This window comes from Ambystoma mexicanum, chromosome 4p (genome assembly GCF_040938575.1).
Source record: "Ambystoma mexicanum isolate Mex_15411 chromosome 4p, UKY_AmexF1_1, whole genome shotgun sequence".
Taxonomy (NCBI): Eukaryota; Metazoa; Chordata; class Amphibia; order Caudata; family Ambystomatidae; genus Ambystoma; species Ambystoma mexicanum.
The window spans coordinates 411,347,760-411,371,155 of record NC_090927.1 but is presented as its reverse complement, the minus strand read 5'-3'; the positions used below and the strand labels follow the sequence as shown (position 1 = coordinate 411,371,155).

Here is a 23,396-nt window from a genome sequence, read left to right as displayed (position 1 = left end):
ACTAGACCTTTAACCGGCTGCCCGGGCCAGGCAGCCCTTGGGCTCTCAGCTAAAAGTACTTCCTGACGGCTGGATGCTGGGCCAATCAGGAAAGGCTAGGGCATGTAAGGGGAAGAGAAGGGACCAAGGGGAGGAACAGAAGGAAAAGGGGAGAGGGAAGGCCCAACAAAGCACTGATGGTACTGAGGCCGAGCAGGGGAGTAGGCTAGGAAAACAGCCCAAATGCGGTCGAGGATCTTACCGGGGTGCGGGAGGTCTGCTCTCTGCACAATGCATGCTGTATGTATCATACCTTGAAATGCTGTTGACCTTCTGGAAGTCTATACAGAACTTCCAGGATCTATCTGGGTTTCCAAACAAGCACAATGGGAGATGACCAATGGCATCGGAATGGTTCAATTACACCGAGATCTAGCCTCTTCTGTACCTCGGCTTGGATGGTTTGGAACCGGTCTTCTGGTTAATAGTAGGGTCGTAACCAACCGCCTTCCCCAGGGGCATCTCTAGTTGATGGACAAAGCCACTAGCTCTTGCTGGCTTGCCAGTAAAGACGTTCCAAAAATGGTGTACGTAATTCCGTAAATCCCTTTCTTGGGTGAGCTTAAGATTCTCTGGTAGAATCTTCTTTGGGAGGGTATACAGCTTTCAAGAAGAGTATACTTCTGCACCAGCCAGGACTTCCAAATCCTCTCGACCAGCCAGATGTTTCACTAGTTGGCATGATAAACTTTGGATGTCTTCCACCAGTCATCATTTTTGACTTGATAGTTGAGGTTTACTAGAACTTATGGTCGATGCCACATGGAGAGGTGGTTATTTTATTAACTTAGCAACAAGACCAGATGTTCAAACTAAAATCTTTGCAATAGGACACGTCATCAGACAGGAACATCTGCTTCTCCTGGCTGTGTCGTAAGTGCTATCAGACCCGTTTTTCACCATGATAATTCCTTCTCCATTGTCCTAGCTAGATTTAGTGGTATCCTGGCCAGTCTCCTCTGGGCTCTCCCAGTCCTCTCACAGCATATCTAGGACATCACATCTACTATAGACCAACTCAAACTGAGAATACTGCAGAAGCTTGAAGCCTTTTCTATATGGCAAAGAGGGCACAGGGTAGCAGCCGATCCCATTTCTGGGCATGTTCATCCACTAGCTTCTGGAGAAGATTCCTCTGAGGATCAGATAGAATGGTTCCATTAGATCATCTGTTTGGTAGTCAGCATATAGAGGTGCTTACAGGGCCAATATGGAGGTGGTTTTTGAATTACCCATAAACTTGGACATGAGGGTGGAACCCTGATCTTTTAGAACCTCCTTATGAAACTGCACCCAGAAGAAGTATGGGACCAGATGTTTGGTGATATTGCTCGGCATAGAGAAGGCTTCGGGGTATAGGAAGCATAGTATACAATCACTGCACATATTGATTATTTGCTTTGTGCTGACTCAGGGAGAAACATGATATCCTTTCCTATGTAAGAGATAGGTACGTACATTATCGGTCTGAGTTGTAAAACCGCCCATTCCCACATCGGTCACTGTAGTCTTTTTTTTGCAAATAGTGCAGGATTCACAATATTTCTGAATCTGCTGAAAAATACCCAGCCAAAAGAAACAACTCATGATCTGATCTTCTGTCTTGGGGACCCCTTCCTAAGCAGGGTAGGAATCAACAGCTGGTATGACCACCCCCCGATGGGTTATTTTCTACTTAATGTAACAGCCCCCCTTAGCACTACAAAGTATGGGCTGTTTGTGTTCTCCCTCCTCAGGAGAAATAGCTTGCTCATAAACCAACTGAGGATGTGTCCTCCTTCTGAGCTGCTGCAAGAATCAGATGAGGGTAATGGGTCAGCGACTAACGGATTAGGAGACCCTGTGAGAAACCTCAAGGTGCTCTCACATCTACTTCCCATGGATGCTCTGTTCCGGTGGCCAGGGACAGGCCATCGCTTTTGGATTCCGACCGTGGGGGTGGAAAAGCGAGGGAGGATCACCTGGGTGGATGGTCCTTGAGGATTGGAGAGAGGGTGCATGAAGGCGAGGCATGGTATCCCCTTTTTCTAATTCTGACCTACCCTCCCCTTCCTTAGCCTTGATGGGCTATTGTCAATCACATTCTATCATCCCCGTCATTTTCCTCTAAATACTGAGGTGAAGAAGAAGAGGCAACTAAGAGCAGTCCAGATATCCTATGGCCAACACCACTCTGGTACTGGGACGAAGAGAGGTCAGGCATGTCACAATAATGGACTTAAACAAGGTCAGGCAATTAGGAATACCTTGTTCCACCTTCAGCCCATTATCAATGAAAGTGTATACAATGTGGACGACAGAGAGGTGTGAGAGAAGCGAGAGATGCAGGTGCCGAGGGCTGGAAGCAGAGTAGCTAAGGTGCCCGCTGAAGATCCCAGGAGTCCAGCCGAACAGACCGAGTAGGACCAGGAACCCTTGTGAAGAAAGGCGGAGAGCAGAAGTCGCTGAGTCCCTCACAAAGGCTGGCGTGCCTGAAAGGAAGCAGCTGGTGAACCGGCCAGTTGCTTCTTCCATATGGGAGGGAAGCCGCGAAGCGGAGCACAGCAAACCGCTAAGGCTCTCAAGGAGAGTGGGAACTCCAGGGCGCTCCGAGGGGCTGTTAAACCCATGTAATTGAATCATGTGAATACTGAATATCGAACTTGATGAAAGGGGCTGTTGAGCCCGTACAAGTAAAAGCAACACATATTGAATGCTGAACATGAGAATCAAGAAAACATGGTGAGAGTGAAACCAACTGAATGCTGCAATGCTGGATATATTAAATAACAAGAAAGTTGCTATTGGACAAGATTACGAAGTGTTAACTTCAGCTTTGGGAAACATATGGTTGCGTGACCTTTGATGGATGGACCATACGGTCTGACAACTGCGCTTAGAACAAAAACCACAAAAGGTTGAAAAGCAGAAAGAAGTGAATCATTGGTGAAGTTAAACAAAGGAAGGGATAAGTAGATCCCATGATCTTTTGCAAGCTGGTAAGCCGAAGAAACAAATAAACAGTTGAACATACATCTTAGGGAAGGGAACCCTGGAAGCAAAACGTTTAGAATATTCATCTTAGGGAAGGGAAGGGAATCCCACGATCATAGTGTTGTGTGAACTTAATTACTTTTGGAACTTGGGGGAAGGGAAAACCCGAGACAGTCAAGTGATGTGAACTGTGACATTTGTGAATCAGCAGAAGGTAAACTTAGAACTTGATCAGTCCTTATTACGACAAGACTACTTTGGAACTGTGTTGATATTGAAACAGAGAACTTTACAAGAACTTGAATTGGCAATCATTGAACATTTACTTTGGAACACTCATACCTGGTTGAGAACATTGCTGCACTAGTTTTGTTGTAGTTGTGAGAAGAAGCATAGGTTTTTGACACAGACAGACTTTTGGTTTTGACTGATACACACAGACTGTCCTTTGATTTCTTTAGGCAGGGAAATCCCACCATAGCATAGGGTTAGTTAGGCGTTACACCATCCTGATTATTAATAATGCTTTGTTTAACTATACTACTGTTGTCTGTGTAATCTCTCTTGATGCCATGCCCGTCTCACATCCCCTGACGGATGGGTTGGGCAGAAACAAATCCGTTCTCTTTTCTCTGTAGGTCTCAGAGCAGTTGGCTCTTCATGAAGACAAGGGAAGTACTTTTCACAAATATGAGCCACTGGATCTCCCTCCCAAACCACAAACGCCTTGTGGAGTAAAAAATCATTCACTACCCTTGGTTATCACTATAACTTCTGCTCATATGTCTATTCCATATTTCTCAGCCAAACCCAATTCATGAGCTACTCACCCACAAGGGCCTGTTGGGAATTTTAGTTGTAGTCCCATGGGAGCGAGGCCCCTGATAACTTGATACACTGATATATTCAAGTGAAATTCTGATGCTCCTGTTATGTTATCCAATATTTATACTGCACCCATCATCACCGTAATGGTTTTACTGCACCTGGCCTTGTCCGAAAGGTGGCATGTTGTAACCCTGCCAGGGTGTCACCAGACCTTAGTCTGTGGAAAGGAAGGGGAGGAGGTGATAGGAAAGAGAAACTAGACAAAGCAATTACCAAAACAGAGGGGAAAAAATGGGAAGAGTGGGAGGGGATATTGTTGTCTTAGTAAGGATGCATGTTTCTCCGATGTGATAAGTTATTGGTAAGCATGGGTGTCGGAGGGTACAGCTTGATTAGAGCACTGTTTTATTGTGATGCAGTATCTATAACCGACAAAGCATGGTACTAGATGTTGTTAGATGGTGAGTGGTTGTGAGATGGACTGGAGGGGTGCTTCAAGCAATGCCCAAGTAGTGTGGAGGCTTTCACCAGATTAGTTTGTAAGAAATAATCCCTATGTCAAGGGAGAGCACTGGGTTTGCCAAGCCAAATGACAGAGGTGTTGGTGCCAAGAATTGGACGTGCATAGAAGTATGCTTGGTGAGAACAATGGGTAAGTGGTAGGGGAGGGGAGGAAGAGACATGATCGACATGTATGAGAGGTTGTATTTCAGAAATTCGAATTTTCCAAGATTGCAAAAGCTCCCGTAAAGCGAGTAAAACCATCTCCATTTTATGTGTCTCTTTGGCTAAGCAGTGGTCAGGCTTGTGAGTCTTCCACTGTTAGGGAGAATTCTCAGAAATGTGCTAATTCCTCTCTACCTTAGAGACCCCCAGCTCTTTTGCTGGACTCTAAGACTTAACTTTTTTTCCTGGAGAGAGCGAGACCCATTTTTCCCCACTCTCAGTGATTTTGAACTCTGTTTCTTTTGGTAGTGGAGTCTGACAAACTCCATAGGCATCATCTTTTTACATTGTGTCACACAGCACCTTCAGTGCAGTGGCACAGGGAAGTCTTTCAGATTCCCCAAGGTTTAAATACCCTCTCTTGGATAACCTACTGTTTACAAGAGCAGTGGAGTGAAATTGACTTCACTTACATTGTAACTTTCTAGACCCAGCACACACTATCTTACAATAAGGTGCTGGAGGGGTTACTTAGTATCCCCTTTGTCTAGCTTCTCATGTAACATTTTTATGTTACCCTTTTCTCAATGAATGGCTGGTGGCAGTGGTTTACTTTTAACTACCGTGGTGTGCATTTACCGTGGGCTGCGTTCGCAGCTGCAGTAAACCACCCAAGGGTGCATTTTTTGTCAAAATGGCCCAGTCTTTTTTTTTCGCCATTTCTTTGTGGAAAGGTTCTTCTTGAGATTTGCTCTGCGCGCCAAACCAGGTTTGGTCCCTTTGTTCATTTTGCCTTTGGCAGGATTCACGAGTGAAGCCCGCCTCTGGCTCCAGGGGCAGGGGCAGGAAGTGAGAGAGGGGCCCGAAACTCCCTGTGCTTAGTCTTCTAGGCAACAGGAATGCACTCTTAGGTGATTGGCTGGCTGGCTGTCCAGCAAGGCCAGCCACCCTGCTGGGTGACTGACAGCTAGGCTGGAATGAATGGGAGAAACCTGCATAAAAGGCAAGGCCTTTTGGCTTGGAAGGCAGAGTCGACCACTGGACGAAGGAATCCGAAGAAGAACTTGAAGAAGACACCTTCTGCAACTCCTGGACCGTTGGTTTGCCCGGTGAAGCCCTGCTTCTGTGCTGAACCTCCAATTTCATTTCGAATAGAGAAGCCCTGCAAGGATGACTTCTCACCTTGAGCTATTGGGACCAATCAACCCCAAAGTAAGCCACCTGAACATCCTCTCGGAGCTGGTTGAAATTCCACTGCAGATGCTGCTCGAACCGAATAGCCAGAGAGAGTAACACCAGATTGCGTGCGTTGCTTTTAAGCTGGCTAAGAGCTCCAGGAAGATCCTCCAGACTCCCAGGAAGCAGGATTGACCAAGCCTGAGCCACCTCAACAGAGAGCTAGACCCCAGATGCAAGCAAAGTCCATCTCGACAGCCAGGAACCGCGGTGTTGCTATTTGCGGTAGACACAAGGGCTGAAACACCGAAATGCCACTTGTTTGAAAATTGCCGGTTGCGGTCGGTGCCCGTCCCATTGCAGTGCAGGAGTGCCCAGACGTCCTCCCTCTTGTCCCCACGACTGAGGCCCAGGAACACCAGGATCTGCAGGGCTGCACATGAACACAAGCCATCTGCTGCACTTTTATTCAACCCAAAGGTACTGTACAGTCTAAGAGAACTTACCTCTTGCCGTGTAACTGCACTTGTTCTCGGTTGGTGAGACTTGTTGTGGTTGCTCTGTAGAGTTGCTGACAGCTTCTTTACTTCACAAGCCTAAACAGCTTGTGGCATTGCTTTGATTTCTTCTTTTCTACAAAGACTTCTAAAAACACTGTGCAAGACTTTTACTTACCTGCAAGAAGTGCTTCCGCTCACCTAGACTTTTGCCCAATTGGCTTTGGTTTAGCTTGGCTCCCTGAATGACTCTTCTTCCCTCTGACATTGTGTTTTGTCTTCCTTCCAGTAAGGAGTTAACTAACTTTACATTGGGTTACCAAAAGTACTTACCTGCCCGAGATTATTTGTGTGATCTCTTGGTCTGTTCCAATAACCTTTTTCCTTTGACTCACTCCTAAGTCTGATTCTAAATGCAAACAGAGGTATATTAATGTCCACAGTGTCCTAGTTACTGAAGTCACCTGAGGGTGTAGGAAGTGTCTGTGTGCCATCCCAAAAGGGTACTTGAGTGTGTATTTTGAAGTGTATTTGTGTGTTGCTATTATATTGCCCCCTTCTGAAGAAGGCTTATTCTAACTGACTGATAAATTAATGAATAATTGTTTAATCAAGAAACCTTGTGTGTGAGAGTTTATTTGAATACTTGTCACTGTGAACCTCTGTCTAACCCCCCTACAGCTCACATTGACCCCTCTTGAGATAAGCCTGGCTGCTCAACACACTACCAACCTGTGTAGTACAGACTTATACCAGACTCATACCAAAGGTTGGGTTCCTATTGCCAGGAGGTCAGGGTTGTTGTAGTGCACCCAAAGGGTACTGCATTCAATCTTGCCTAACATCCACAGTGTCATGGAGCAGAGGCATGTACCATGCCCAAGAAACAAAGCAGGCAAATACCTTCTGCTTACTCCTCTGAGCCCCGAACATCCAGATTCTATAGAGGGGAAAGCTAGAAGGAAATATGGGCACATTTAACTGAGGGTGGGATTTCTGCCACAGCTTCTCTGGGAGCAGAGACCCTGGTCAGGGCTTTCTGAAGATTCCCGAGTTCTGCTAGAACTTTTATGGGTATGGCGTGGGTGGTGTTTGAGGCAGAAATACTCTAAGGCTGAGGCTGGGTGCTCCAGTCTTTGACTAGTTGCCTAAATCTGGCTGCAGTTACAGTGCCCCAGTAATAGAGGGCATCATGTGACTGTTAGTTCAAAACAGGTGTGTAGGGGTCTTGTTAACACATGCCTACATTCTGTTCCTGTTTTGTGATTGTTTTTTGCTTTTTTGCTTGTTTACGGTGCTTACCTGCTCCTTAAGGCTGCTTCAAGGTGCTTGAACATTAGACATTTAAAGCAAAACATTATAATTAAACTTCAACATAATATAACTTGACCTAACCAGCTAGTATGAAAGGAAACTAAACATGTTCTCCCCTCCACCCCCCGAAAAAAATAGTGAATGAATACATACAGATGCAAGTACCAAAAAAAACAGCAACACCTAGGTAGGTTCGAGTTAACTTGCGTTTAGCTTTGGGAAAAGAACACGTTGGTCCCAACAGAACAAAACATTACACAACATGTTTCTACAGCTTGCACACATTACTGGGCAAACCATAACATAACACAGTGTGGCATACCAAACCTAACTGCGTGTAGCACTTCAAAACATGCCATCACATAGACCATATTGCTTAGTACAAGTGCATAGAATGGTAAGGAAAGCTAGATGGGCCATAGAAGTAGTTTCTAATACCAACAATGTTGAACGGTAAGGCTCTGGGAAGGAGTTAAAAACATTTCTGAATCCTTGATCGTTGATCGCAGTTCACAAAACAAACGTTCCAAAAAGCTGCAACAAAGCAAACAAAAGCTCCACTAGACTCGGGTTTGAATCCCTTTCCCCACAGTCTTTCCAGCTTTATCCAGGTTTATCTTCTGTGGGAGGATGCTTCCCCTATGTACCATGCCAAGGGAAAATAGCTTAGTTCTCTTCTCCCAAGCTCTGCCGTGATCCTCATTACTTCTTCTCTTGGTCCACTCTCCTGCCAAATAAGGTACACAACATTTGTATTCTCAGTTCTGTCTCTCTGTTTTGACTTGCAACCACAGCCTTGGTGTACTTTCCTACCAAGGTCTCAGAGTGTCTATGTGAGGAATCAGAGCTTGTGGAGGCTGGAAGCCTTGCTGGAACGCCGTAAGCACTGACCGTTGAGTCAACCTAGGCATGGGGACACCGGGACGGCAGGTGAGCACACAAAGCTTGTGAAAACTTTAATGAATGACGATTTATATGAAAGCAAGTACTTTTTAAATACTGATCCGAACGAAAATGAGAGCACACACTTTCTGAATATCGATCTGAATTAAAGGAAGACTTTTTGAATACTGATCTGATTGAAAGCAGTTTGTGGAATTTCCTGATGAATATAAAGAAATGTGTAACTTGCAAGAAAACGCATTGGCAAGAGTCATAAGAATATAAGGAACTGTGTAACTTCAGAGAAAAAGCAGTGGCAAGAGCCATGAGAATATGGGAAAGTGTAACAAGTGAAGGGTGGCAAAATAAGCAGTGGTAAAGCATCAGGAGAATGTGAAATGAGAATAAGCCAAGCACCATTGTAGAGCTGAAACAGTGTCAATGTTTCTATAAAGAAGAAGCAAGTAAGGTGTGTCGGTTGCGTGACCTGTAATGGGTGGACCCTGTGGTCCAAAAAATGCGCCTAGACCGAGTACACCATCTAAGAAAAAGCCACTTAAATCACCCACAAGGAAGCTTGTGATTGAATATAAAGGAAATATTGTGTTATCTGAAATGAAGTAACTGAACGCTATGAAATTGGTGAAGGGTAACCAAACCAGAAGAGCTGGAAAGTATCCCAAGGAATTGTGTTTTGGAACGTTGAAAGACTTGACAGGGGAAGAGAACCCCTCTTCTTGCACTGTGAACTATCTTGACCCTTGGGGAAGGGAAACCCCTTTTCAAACCAAGAGCTGGAAGAATCTCTGAACTTTAACTTGATCACTTCACATTTTGATGCCGACATCCCTACACATTGTATACAAATAGACGTGAGGGCAAGCAATAGGTTTTGGACTCAAGACAGACATTTGCTTTGGACTTCATTACACAGCCTATCCTTAGTTTCATTTAGTTAGGGAAATCCCACTTTTGCATAGGGCAATTTAGGCCTTTTTTCCAACCCTCTTTTGGTTTAATAAAAGTTTATAGGCCAACCTTTATTCAGTTGTCTGGGTCAACTTCATGATGCCTTCACGTCAGTCCTATTCCTCCGAATTATGACTCGGGGAGCACTTCCCCAACATGGGTCCCAGTCCCCCTTCACTTGATCATACACACTGTTCTTTAACGTTCCTTGGTGCCACAGCCTTGGTTTACTCGCTTGCCAAGGTCTATGAGAGTCACTAGTAAAAGCAAAGTTTGTATTTCTCCTTGTTATGTTAGGGGTGCGCTACCCCAGTATGGGTCCCAGGCCCCCTTCACTTGCTCGTTCTTACTGTTCTCTTTTTTTAATTTCTCTTCACACCACAACCTTGGTTTACTCCCCTACCAAGGTCCGTGGATACCACCTGTGCATACAACGTTTGTATCTCTTCTTACTTCTGTTAGTGTTAGGTCTCCCAGGGTGGGTCCCAGACCCCCTTTGCTTGGCATCTCTTTCCTAGAGAGTATTTCTTCTGTATATTGCGTTTTACTTCACTCGCTCTCCGGGCCTCCCCAACCCTTGGATTGGCCACTGTGAAGGCATCATGAAGTAATACACAGACAACAGACTTAAGTTCAAACAAACAATATTTATTAACTTAGATGTCAGGATGGTAAAAGGCCTTACTTGCCCAATACTAAGGTGGGATTGCCCTACCTGAACAAAAGTAAGGAAAGTCTGAGTGAAAGAGTCCAACTTAAAAGCCTGTCTGTGTCCAAAACATATGCTTGCCCTCACAACTAAAACTAAACAGTGTATAGGGATGTCAATAATAAAAGAAATGGTGATTAACACAAAATACTGAGCTTCTTCCAGCTCCCAGTTCAAATTCCCTTCCCCAAGTTCAAAGCAATACAGTTCAAACAAAAGATGTCCTGAGGCCCTGTCCTCAAGCCATTAGTTATCAAGTCTTAGGGCTCTGTGAGAAACCCGAGGGTGTCTCACGGACTAGTCCCCGGGAATCGGTCATCCAGGTGGCCAGTACATGGCTATCGCTATTGGATCCAGTTCCTGGGCGTGGACTAGTGAGGGAGGATCACCTGGATGAGGGGTCCTCAGGGAGTGGAAGTGGGACACTGATGGGTGAGACACGGTACCCCCTTCCTTATAACACCTTTCCCCCATCCTACCCTGTAGGATATTCAGAAGTTCTACCCCACCTTCCTTTTCTGACACAAACACTTTTCTACACCACGAAAGACAATGGATTAAGAACAGGGCCGTTTACCTGACATGTCCCAACACAAGGGTCAGGCAGTCAGACAATTGACAATAACCACACACACCTGGTGGAAGGTGGAGCACGAGAGCACACTTTGAGCAAGGCAGACCGTACGACGAGGAAGCTGTTCCAGGACGGCAGTTCAAGAGGAGGAGAAAGGCGCCAAGAAATGAAAGGACGACCAGGAGGGAAGTGACCTTGTCCTTTTTGACCCAGATCCGCAAATCCTAGGCGAAAGGAATTACAAGGCTGGGAACAACAGCCAGCGTGTGGCGCAACAGGTGTCAACAGTGCACGAACCCCTCCTACACTGACAAAGTCAGGGAGAAACTCTTGCTACCGTGGTACCGCCCTTGACTCAGAGACAAGAAATACCAATCGTTTCATCACAGCCGGTGAGTCGAAGGGAGAACCGATAGGAAACAGAACTGTGATTTAGCTAAGGTTTAAAGTGGCAACGTAATGTGAATCAAGGAACAAAGACTATGTGTTACAGAACTGTTTCAAAAACCCAGGGAGAGACCAGGTGCCGAGTGGTCCAGCGCCACGTGAGAACTCATTTCAAAGACTGGCTGGTCCCCTTTTGTTGAACTACCGATACCAGAAGGCACTAGGCGAGCCCGACGTAAGAGGTCAAAGTGGTCATACAAGGGACAAGTGAAAAGCCCTTGTACAGTCGAAAGTCTTTGACCCGTTGTGGTTACCAAGTGAACTGTGTTTGTGGCAAATGTGAACCCGACAGAGGGATGCCTGCGAATAAGGGTGGTCAGTAACACCCCGAGAACATTGAAGTACATGAAGCCTGACTGAGGGCGGAAATCCGGACTTAGGTAGGAAGAACCTAAGAGGTCTAATGAGCTAAGGCAGGTGTGAACCCGACGGAGGGATGCCGAAAGAAAGCTAGGGGAAGGAACCCCGATTTTCTAATGAGACATTAAAATCATGAACTGTGTTAGAATGACAAGCATGAACCTGATTGAGGGATGTCTGCAGTGAATTGATGGTCTGAGCCCGACAGAGTGAGGCTATCGTAACCAAGAGGAAAGTAGGGGAAGTAAATCCTGCATTGTGTAAAGCAAAGTGAACTGTATTTGTGGTAAAAGCAAACCCGGATAAGGTATGCCTGCTGAACGGGGTGAAGTACGATAACCCTGTTGACATTGTGTTTACAAGAGTGAACCCGACTGAGGGATGTCCAAAGTGAAAGATTGTTTAAAAAGACATTGAGACTTGTGAATACAACAAGTGAAATATTCTCAGTAAAAGGCCGTAGTGAACCCGACTGGAAGAGGGGGATCCAAGGGTGAAGAGTCATCACCCAACGTACATGCGGAAAGGAAGTTTGTGTTTGATATTTTTGGACACATCAGGCCCTCAGAGGCAAGAGACTTTAAAGAAAGAGACTTAACCGCTGAAGGTCCTGAAATTGCTGAAAGCAACTGTAGCCTCGTGCTGGAGAAGCCCAGGAGTGTGCTGTGCTCAAGAGTTCCACCTTGTCCCATGCTAAAAAGGTGGGGAAGGGAGAACCCGGCTATAACATCCCGACTTATCATTTGTGAACACTTCTTTCTTTTCTTGCGACCACAATCCCACACTCTTTTGTAATTTAGCGGTAAGAATTGGCAATATTTTTTTTTTTTAGCATAGGCCTTTTTATTTGACAAGACGCCACTAGGACGGCCTTATTTTTATTTGATGGTCGTAGCTTGCTCCCATCTTGGATTTAGGTTTATATTGGGTGTTTTTATCACCCATTTTCACAGTTTAATAAACACCTTTGAACTGTGATCACTTGCGTCTGTCTTTACTGTTGCCACCATGAGTTCCTTACAGCTCCCTTCCACAAGACTTCAACATAGCACAGTTCAAACAAAAAGGGATCTTCAGGCCCTCTCCTCAAAATGGTAGCTGTAGTTCATTGACAAACCGACTGATAAAGACCTCTCCTATAAGATATAGCAACCAGAGGATAATTCACAAACATACATGTCAAGTGTCTGTGTCCCTCTTAACATGCAGGTGTGCGATTAATGCCATTTGCATGGTCTTCAGGCACACACTTTAATCAACACCCTCGCGTTGGTTCTCGTAAGAATAAGGAAATGTGGGCCAGCACCAAGCTCCAGAGGTTGATTCTCCTGGCTGTCTGAGTGTTCGTTTCTTAGAGGTCCAGCCTGAAGCACTTAGTTACATATGATTCCATATAAGTCTTCCCTGTAAAGGTGTTTTAGGGTTATCCAAGAAAGGGACCACACTGTTATACTCAATGCCCAATTGCATTACACACTGAAGAAAAGTCTGGGGTGTAGGCTATGTTAACTCCTACAATGAAATTGGACAGGGGCAAGGATACTGGTTTTGGGTGTTGCGCAGAGTATTTAGGAATCCCCATGTTTATCAAATTAGTGTACCACTTCCTAATGCATATAGAGAGATGGCTCCTGTGTTCTGGATTTGTGCCCTCATTGCATAAATTCAGTACTGGCCCACTCCATCTAGATTTTCGGTCAGTAGTCTCGGGTAGCGACCTGACTTTAGCACTCCCAGAGGCCACTCATTAGCAACGTGCTGTGTCCCCGCATAGGCGCAGCTCACTCTCCTTTCTCCCACACTTGCACCAGAGCATGGTCTAGTCTGCCGCTGCAGCCTCAATGGTGCTCCACACCTGCTCTTCTCTCCGCCCACTGCCCTCCTCAGAACACTGTGCCTGGCCATGCACACCTCTTGGCTTTTTACCCAATTTTGTAAATAAAATGTGCTCTAAAATGCAGCATTTGGACCAATTTTAAAACATTTCCTGGGGGGGGGGAGAGACCCTCTAAAACCTCGAAACTACCCTTGATTGTTTCGGGCTTCCTTGCGACGCTCAGTCGCTATGGCATATCTGGGGTAAATCTTTATGCCCTTCACTTAAAAAAATTCACCAACTGCCACCAATGTTCCCTCTAATTATTTTTCATTAAGTGCGTATATGCTTAGCTTTCGTGCACAACTTATTTTCCATGTGCGCGACTAATTTCCGAGGCAAGTTACTTTGTGAGCATGCGTAGTTGGTGAGCTATCATCTCCAAGAGCTTGGAACAGAATTTCTCCTTCACAACCACGGCAATTCTTTACAAGTCAGTGTAAAAGGTGCATATTGAAACACATTTTCCAAACATATACACTTAAAAAAAACTAATATTTTATGTGATTATAAAGAAAGCTCATCAACCAGTCCAAGGCTTCACGATATGCTATAGTTCCTTTCCAAAATTACTCATGTGCAGAGAAAGAAATGTGTATGCACAAAAAAAGCTTTCTATGGTCGGGATAAACAATATGTTTAGTTGTGGCTATTCATTTGTCGACACTGTATAGAGACCATGTGTAAAACCATTTGAAAAAATACTCATGTTTATTACACAAAAGCAAATATCACTGGTCACTGATGTGGCTGTCAGAAAAACCATACAGGATAACATTTTTGTAAATGAAATAATGGCAACTGAAAGGAATGTGTCAGAAAACCTGCAAATAGGAATGTGTGTGCCACTTTAATGAAGTAATTCAAGGGCCAGGAGAACATTCCTCAAAATGTGTCTAAGGACGATAATTGCATTTGAATAACTGCACCAGAGAATATGATGATCAGAATTCTTGGGCCTCTGCCTTGCTATCCACATTACGTCGTCCTGTGAGCTGTGATATTTTCTGAAAATCAGCCTTACAGCTAAGAGGCATATACACAATCCCTTGTTACTCCATAAAACAGAAAAATGTTTCCAACAGAAATGGGAAACCATGAACACATAGAAACCTACCCCCTGCTTTTACCCACAAAGTTCCACTGATATTTTTTTTTATCAGTGACTCTCAGAGCAGTGGCATTGGTAGAAATGCAAATAATACTACTGCCCAATCTCAAAAGGAATTTTAAGGGGAAAGAACATATTTTATTAAACATGAAATATCCCTACTGGCAAAGCTATTTACTTTCTTACACCCTGAAAAATCATTTGATTTGTAGTAGGGAGTAACATCATATCAGAGCCCTCCTTGTAACCCTGTGATATGACAGGATACATAATACAGTTTACAGTTTTGGCCACCCTTTCTCACCGCAGCCTAGAAACAATTCCACTAGAGTCTTACTGAGGTTTCGCCTGGTGAAGAAAATCATATATATTTGCCTTTTAAGTCAATAGCAGCAATGTTCATAGGTACAACAGATTGAGTGCTTTCTTCTTTAACTAAGGACCCCTTTTAGTAAATTTGCTTTTATCAGTTTGACAAGATACATGGGGATGCTCACCATGATATAATATGCAGTTTACGAAAATGCCATGAATCTGTAAGGGCACAGTTACTATGAAGTGTATGTTAGATTGTTTGCCAAATACCCCAGCTTTACATTGTTGGGTAGGATTATAAAAATGCTCAGTGAAACTATTTTTGCATAGCAGCGAGTTAGCATATCATTTGTTAAGGTCTATGCCCCATGGAACTTTGAAAACTTGGAAAGGTGGCAGATTGTGTGAAAAGCATTCTAGTAATCTGTATATCCATTGCCCTAATACTAAATACAAATTTTGCCAGGCATAATCCGTACCCATTACCCCTTGCAGAACAGGTAAATGATATTGCAATCTCTCTTCTTATAAAGTAGACACATTTGCCTACAAAAAATCCTTCGAGGGGAAACTTATATTTGAGTTTTAGAATGCATTAACTTGCAAGGGGGGCCGCTTCAAAGTCTTGTGTGACACATGTGCAAAGAATAGGAATCATGGGATGAGGTTACACATTCAAGTAGCCTGGTTACTTTCAATCAATATCTGATATTTGAGCTGACAGTTGGGCTAAGTAGTCTGGGTCCGCTTTTGCTACAGCGCCATGAGTAACAGAAATTCATGTGCTTAACCGTCATTCACATTAGAAACATAAAACAAGTGGATGTAGGTACAAGTCTGGTAACCTTTTGTAGAGCAGAGGTAGGCAGAGTCAAGGTTGTCTGGTAATATGTGAATGAGGCCTGCGGTGGAAATTCGAGTCATAAGGTATAAGTGTGGTAGAGTCAGGTATAAGAGTCATGGGTAGGGAGGGGAGATAATTTGCTTAATGTGTGCAAACATCTCTTAATTATATCTTCTGTTCATGCAGTAACATTTTCATATTAGTTTTTAACCTATTGTGGATGTATTCTACTTTTAGGGTTTGCGGGCTTTTAAGGTCAAGCTTGCATAGTAGGGCAATGTAAATACGCTAGACTAGAATGTCAATACTAGTTCAAATAATTTAGCTTAATTTTGAGAGAAAGCAAATATTAGGTATCTGCTGTGCCTTGTGCATTATTAAATCTTTTTGAAGAGGTGGGAATTGTCTGTGTGCGCTGATGACATTCTTCTGAGCGGCACCCAGAAGGAAGTTGGGCAAGCGCACATGCGCACAGCTTAGAGGCAACATTGGCTGCCACTGGCCCTCGGAATGTGCTGGGAGCAAGGTGGGGGGAGCCCAGGAACTGTGGTAAGAGCAGGATGGAGGGGAGTGGGGGGCATGGGACAGTGCCAAGAGCAGGGTGGGGAGAGCCCAGGGACTATAGTGGGGGCAGAGTGCGGCGACAGTGCGCAATAGTCCATAGACATTTTAACTTACTGTCCATTTGGCATTTTTTGGAGGGGCTCGGCCTGCCCACATTTTGCTCAGGGGGGTCCAGGCCAAAAATGTTTGAAGACCAATGCTTTACAAGCATCATCCTCGTCTCAGTACATAAAGGGTGAAAAGATAGTGTTCATCACTCTTAGTCTCCTCTTCCTCGTACCAGTACTTTCAGATGTTAAATGTGAGGAAACGAGGGTAGAGGTCCTACAATACCCCATATAGACTGGGGAAGTTTCAGGTTGGTCACAATTACGGAAAGAGGGGTACCATGTCTCACCTAAGGGCACCCCACTCCCAGACTCAGAGGACCCTCCAAGGATCCAGGTGATCCTTCCTCGCTTCTCCACCCCCAGGGTCGCTATGCAAGAGTGATGGCCTTTCCCTGGCCACCTGAGAAGAGGATCCAGGGGTTTTTAGGAGTGAGAACACCCTCAGGTTTCTCACACCACCCCCTCCAGTTGCTTGTGGGTCTCCCATGAGCAGTGGTTGCTTCTGTGGTTCTGCTTCTGTAGTTTTCCGTGGCCTTCCCCGGTTCTCTATATATCTCTTCTGAGGTTCAGCGGCTTCCCGGGCACACCAGAGCCGGAGAAAACCAATGCAATTCTTTGTAGTAAACTTTGTAGAATATTCTGTTTCAGGAATAAAATGAAGTTACAAGACCAATATAAGCAGGTAAATACTTTTCAACAAGTGTAATACTTTCTTTAGAAAGGCCTTAGGCTTTAGGCTTTAGCAGTCCTTCCCTATCTAGGTATAAGATTGTCTCAGAGTCAGAAGGGGACGCTGGACATTAGAGGCCTGTGGTAGGCAGAACAGGATAAGGCACAAGATGTAGAAAAGTCAGAGTTCCAGAGGATTCTTCTGTAACAAGTATTATAACTAAGCTTGTGTATGTAAAATTGGGTTCAGGGACTTCGTAGAGGACTCCCTGAATGTGCACCAGCGTTAGGACTGGGTGAACGCCCAAACGTGCAAATCACTTCCCTAGCCACACAGGAGCGGCAGAACAACCCTGGGTAAGTATTACCTCAAGTCTCTCAGTACCTTAGCAGTGAAGTAGATGATGCATGTGGACGCCCTCACAATGCAGCAGCTACAGGACCCATCACCAAATTCTTGGTCTTCTGACAAAAGAAGAGACACAGGAAGGAATTTTGTAGCAGCAGTCGAGTGGAAAGGCTCCCAGCAAAGGCTTTTTCATAGCTTCTCCCGGCTCTGTAGTTTTGGTGCCCTTTTCAGGATACCAGATGAAGAACGGTTCTCTCCTGATCAATTTGTCTCACTTTCTCAGTCCAGCACTCTTGGTGAGGGAACTTCAACGAGTGGAATCTTGCCTCTGGAGGTCCACAAGGAGTCCACCAAAGTTTCGGGAGGATTCAGGCTTCTAAAGATGAGGCATTGCATGATGGTCACAGGTCCCAGGGTATTGGCAGTTTGCAGCCCAGGAAGGTCGCCATGGGATGGCTCACAATGCAGGTAGTCTCAAAGCTGATTATGCCCACCAGCCCAAAGGAAGGAGTCTTCTTCGGAGATCCTCCGTCACATGGAAGAAAGGGCCAGCACTGTAGCGGTCACTCAGCAGGCATCCCCGGTCACTGGAAGTAGCTGCAGGTGTCTTCTTCTTTTCTTCCTCTTCAGATTTAGTACCAGTGGTCGAGTCTCTTGTGTGCACCAGGAATCCAGCCTCTTAACCAGAAATCCAGCCAATCACCATTCATGCTACATTCAAACTTTGGGGAAGGACAGCCAGGCTCCCAGTTGGAACTGGTTCCAGGCAGGCATGCTAGAAGACAAAGACCAGCAGTGTGTTGGGATCCTCCCCTGCATCCTGTCCTTAAAAGACACACTGGCACCTTAGCAGGATTCCCGCCAAAGACAAAAGTTAAACCGGGACCTCCCCCCGCACTCAGCATGGCAGAAGAAGGACCAAGAAAGGGCAAGCAACCAAGAAATGGTGAACAAATTAAACTGTCACCATTTTGGTGACCCTTCTGTGCATTACCGCGGCTGTGAGCACAGCCTGCGAGTAAAAACGACACAAATGTTGGTAGAACACATCCACTGCCACCAGCTATATTGAGGAATAACAACAGTCAAGGTATTGGATCAACCACTGCGCACAGACCATTAATCAATCTTCTCCTTAATATACAATTTTATCAATAGGTATCAGTTTTCTTGCCAATATTTCGCTAATGAGAGTTTTCAACAGATTCTTCATGCTCAAATTTTATTTCAATTGGTGATTAATATGCTCCTGCCAACACGTGTTTCGACCTCACAGAACACAGATCTTCTTCAAGGCCAATCTATCACCTTTCTCCTGTCTAAATAGTCTAACTAAATGATTGAACGATGTCCAGCAGCTTACATATAACCTTTCTGGCTGCACTAAGAGATCTAATCCCCTTTGTTTATTCAGAAAAACAATTCTTTATCCTTGGATTGGAGTTGTGCTTCTTAACCTTTATAATGCTTCCAATAGGGTGTAGATGCTGCCTGCAGTGGTCTGCTCCGCTGGTCTCTGTAACGGATAGGGTGTAACCCGTTAGCACTCCACATAAGGTGGTGTGTGCTGATCTCACAATATATAATGTAGAAAGGATATCAAGTATCCCTCTACCCATGAGAACATGTGTTCTTACATGGAGAATAAAATAAAATGAAAAGGGAGCCAAAGGGGATTCTCAGCAACACTGCACATAAAGTGCAGTGTGCGGCAAAAATAAATTACAGATGCCTATAAAGTTGGAAGAAAGCATGACTCCGAAAATAAAGTATGGCGAGACACAAAAATGACTCCCATAGCCAGAGTAAAAGAAAGGGATCCCACTCGCCCAGGAGCATAGACATAAAAACCACAAGTCCAGCAAACAGTGCTGGGGGTCTCGCAGGTGGAGGAGATTTGGCATAAAAATGGAAAGTCTACCTAACATTGCCCAAAACAGTGCTCACACACCTGACTGAAGAGGTGGCCAGCACCGCAATAGCCATTAACACAGAAACCGGACACATTCTGCAATAATGCACCAACCACTTGGTTGTGCCACATGCACGTGGAACGGGTCTGAACTTGCAAATAAAGGCGGTCTCAGTATTAAGTCAGAACATTAGTATGAAGTCATAGGTCAGTGGGAATAACTAGTCATGTGGTATTGTCCAAGTAGGACCACCGCTTTAGGGTACAGCATATTCTCATCCTAGGTATTGTTCATCTATATGATTTAAAACGGGTTTTCCATAATTGTATTCATGCTGGATTCCTGCGCTATGTTTAGTCCTTTCGCGAAAACAATATGATAATTACATAAATAGGATCAGATGAAACAGGCAAATATGCTTTACATACATTGAATTAATGTGTTGTCTATTGGTCATGAATAATAAATAAAAAATTGAAATAAAATAAATGAAAAACAGGGATGTTCTAGTTATTGTTCCTGGAGTAGCAATTTGTTACCTGTGCCCTGGATGATAAACTACTGAAGTTATCCCATATGAATAATGGCTGCTGAAGTTGAAATTATGACTCTCCTGGAAGCTTTGGTTAGTTCCGACACTGGAAAATTGATAAGAAAATGTTAGATATGACTTTGTGCATGTATGAATTTGAAACAAATATATAAATATATGTATTTTTGTATGCACCTTCCTTCAAAAGGTTCAATTCCAAAACCATTACCCCACCAAAGGAGGGAACAAGATAGCATTGCCACTGTCATTGAGCAAACTAGAATAGGATACAGCGCCATAAGACAGCAAAACCCTATATCAGAAGTTAGAACCCGCTCCTTGTAATGTTCGATCAGGGTTCATGAAATAATACCCATTGAATTCCCACATATGCACCTTCTACCTTCATCATCACAGTGTACATTTGTAAAACTTTCTTTTTGCGTTTACCAGATGCAAAACTAAAACCGGTCTTAAATCTAATACGTTTTTGTTTTTAAAGAGCAAAGACTAATCATGTTTTAATGTTCCTTTTACAGTACCTGACAAGATAGCTTTTTAGTTGTCCCCGGTAGTTAGTCACTAAGAGTTCTGCTGACCACTGGGCGCTTGCTTTGTACTCGAGAAAAATCAAGCCAGCAACGGCATAGCTCAGATCACCGGGAAAACTGGTCGCCTAAAATGAAAAAAGAAAGCAGAGCAAGGTATAAACTAACATAATAGATTGTGCGCAGGACAGGAACTGCATCTGAAATCCTGATTAACGAGACACCACAAGGGTCCCTGCAACATGCATAACATTTATTAGACAATATGGGGCTTATTTTTGAACACCCAGAGCAGGAAATAAGTTGTAAAAAAATTGCTAAATGCGGCACGTTTACATCCAACCTCGTAATGAGGGCCACTGATTTTCATTCTGGTGCAGATGCACTGGATTCTTACTGAAAGGTCAGAATTTAACACCAGGAAATAGTTAGCCGGTGCCAGTAGAATGCGTGGAAATGCCACCCCCTATGGAAGTATTTCAGAAGGATTTGCTTCCATAAAAGTAAAAAATGTAAATACAAATACATTAAAACACATAAAAACTCCTTCAACAGATGTACTGCCAATGTAAAAACACATCTTTGCGAGCCTTATCAACCTAATTCAGGTTAGGAACTTATATTTCAATACTGAATTTAAAATTAGGTCTTCAGGTTATAAAAAATTAAAATAGTCATTTAAAAGTGCATTCTCAAGATTCAAAGATGGCTGCCGGCGCAGGTAGGACGTGAGCGCCAGTGCTCCGTTTATCCGAGGCCAGTTTCAGTAAAGCGCATCAACATAGCGCAACCGAAACAAGTCAGTCAAGAAGTCAGAGAGCTGCAGACCTAATCAGAGGGTTTGGGCGGTGATAGCTTTGTGGAGGCGTAGGATGGCAGAGGCAGTCGAGGCCCGCAGCAACAGAGGCAGCGGGAAGCCCACAGCCCAAGGTGGAGTCTAGAGCATCTCCTGGTCGGCCGCCCAGAATTTGCCATGATCAGAAGAATACTCGTGGAGGGAGATAAACGTGTAGAGCCCCCATCCGGCAATGCATTGACCGTGGGCCCCGAGGCAAAAGGAGGTGGCCCCAGGCATCCCCGGTGCAGCAAACCAACTCTCTCTCATCCGAGGAAGAGCGAGACAGCTAACAGAGGGGTTCTTGGGCATAGGCGAGGACGGCCCGCTGTGCCGGCGGGAGTAAAGGAGAAGCTAGCAGATATGGGACGGGTCCGTGCAGGCGGACCCTTCTGCGGCAATAAGGAGCGCAGATACTGGCAACAGCCTGCAACAAGACATTGGCGACGGGCCCGAGTAAGGTCAGTGGTGGGGACGCGGTCCGCCAGCAGGGGGAGAACCTGGTGAAGGAGTTTGACTTGGGTGCCCAAGGCAATACGGGCCCCAGCACCGGTGCATTATGGGGAGGGCTGACAGCAGTCTCCCAGGTGGACAGTGGGAGAGGAGTACAGGCCCCACGTAACGCAGCAGAGCAGGGATTACAGACCAGAGAGCAGAGGAAAAGTGGGGGCTCACCCTCCTTTTATAGATTGCTCAGCAGTGTCCTCCCCCTGATTGGTGCATTCCGTGGAAGAGAGCACCTGAAGGTGCAAAATTGAGGGTCTGTCAGGGGGTTCGGGGGGTTCAATAACCAGAAGCAAGAGAAAAGAAGGGTCTACTCCTGCACAAATGCCCCAAAAACAGCAGGCAGCGTTCAGCGGTTCTGGCATCAAGAAAGTGAGCAAGCGATCCACTTAAGTCCAGAGGGGACACAGGGCATTCCACCGATGCAGTCAGTTCTCTCAACATGGCAATGAATGGGGACAACCCGAAACAATGCTTCAGTGACCTCCAAGATAAACTGACGGCATCCCTACAACTACAGTTTGCAGAGTTGAAAACTGACATGAAGCAGGCCCTGCAGGAGATAAAAGGGAATACTGCCAACTTGGAAGCACGCACAGACGCCAAGGAGAATGCCCTCCAGGATCTAGCGAATGACGCCAGGAAAAATTAGATACTAGGAAATCTTTCCAGGGTGGAGCCGAACATAGAACAGGCTTGTCCAAACTTTTGGAATGTGGGGCCGAAGCATTAACTTTGTCACCCAGTGGGCTGGTGAGCCAAATTCAACGACCTCACCCAAAGAAGTATCACATTAGAAAGTGATATTGTGTGACCTTTGACAAAATAGCATCACATGCAGTGATGTGCCATCCAGTACCAAAGATAGCTTTTGGTGTCAGTGGCAGTGAGTATCTCTGGGGGACCCTTCATTAAAATTCCATATCGCCAACAGCACACAAGAACATTTTACAACACAACACATTTAAATGATCAATGTGTCCACAGTGTAAGCCAGCACTGCCACCGACATAACACATTTTCATGCTGGTTGTGCCCAATATATGCCTCTGCAGAAATAGGTTTATGCTGGCTGTGCCCAATTTATGCCAGCATTGTCCTGCAAAAGCATGTAAAAGCATGATTGATGTTGCCTGTAACACCGGGTGACTTTCTCGCACAGTCCAATTTGCTGGGTGTCTTTAAACTTCAAAGTACACTTACAAAACCTAAAGGTCATCTATGTTTTACCCCGACACAGATTTGCCTTTTGATTCTGTTCAAGATCGTGAGAGTAAAGCTACAAACGAGTTATATATATTTGTCAAGGTGGCTTATTATAATTACATATTTCTCCCAGGTAGCGCTGGCTAGATACGTGGTCAAGTGTCTAAGGTGCAAAATGGTGCCAAATCCCGGCTTCACCACCGGGGCAAAATTATCTCAATGTGCCTTTTCTGCCAAAATTAGAATTTCATAGAGTTGATTCGGGTCACACTGTATGGCACTATTAAAATAGAAGTCTCCCTCATAGTAATATATATATATAATCTCGACCATTAAACAAATACCAAACAAGTCCAAGTCAGTCTAGTAAAAATAAAAAGGCCTATACTAAAATAAAAACGAACCTTACCCTCCTTCTCAAATGACAAATGTGTAAAGGAACAGGGAATATAAAAAGGAAAAAAGTGTCTTAAAAGAAATGTCAGAATGGCTTAGGTAACAACTCCGTTCCCCACGTTCAGAGGTACAGGGTCTCAAGAGTTTCTTAAAAGGATAGAAACTGATAGGTGGTTGGCACAGTTCTATC

At 44.7% G+C, this 23,396-nt stretch overlaps 1 protein-coding gene across 3 annotated transcripts in view; it reads right to left on the bottom strand.

The window, feature by feature from the left end:
• Window positions 1-23,396, bottom strand: part of NBAS (NBAS subunit of NRZ tethering complex) — a 3,456,930-nt gene that overhangs the window by 3,057,104 nt on the left and 376,430 nt on the right. For all 3 annotated transcript variants that reach the window (XM_069605942.1, XM_069605943.1, XM_069605944.1), the window contains exons 8-9: window positions 20,260-20,393; window positions 19,725-19,823 (exon numbers count right to left, since the gene is read on the bottom strand). In XM_069605942.1, the coding sequence (XP_069462043.1) occupies window positions 19,725-19,823; window positions 20,260-20,393 (233 nt within the window). The remainder of the gene's footprint in view (window positions 1-19,724; window positions 19,824-20,259; window positions 20,394-23,396) is intronic.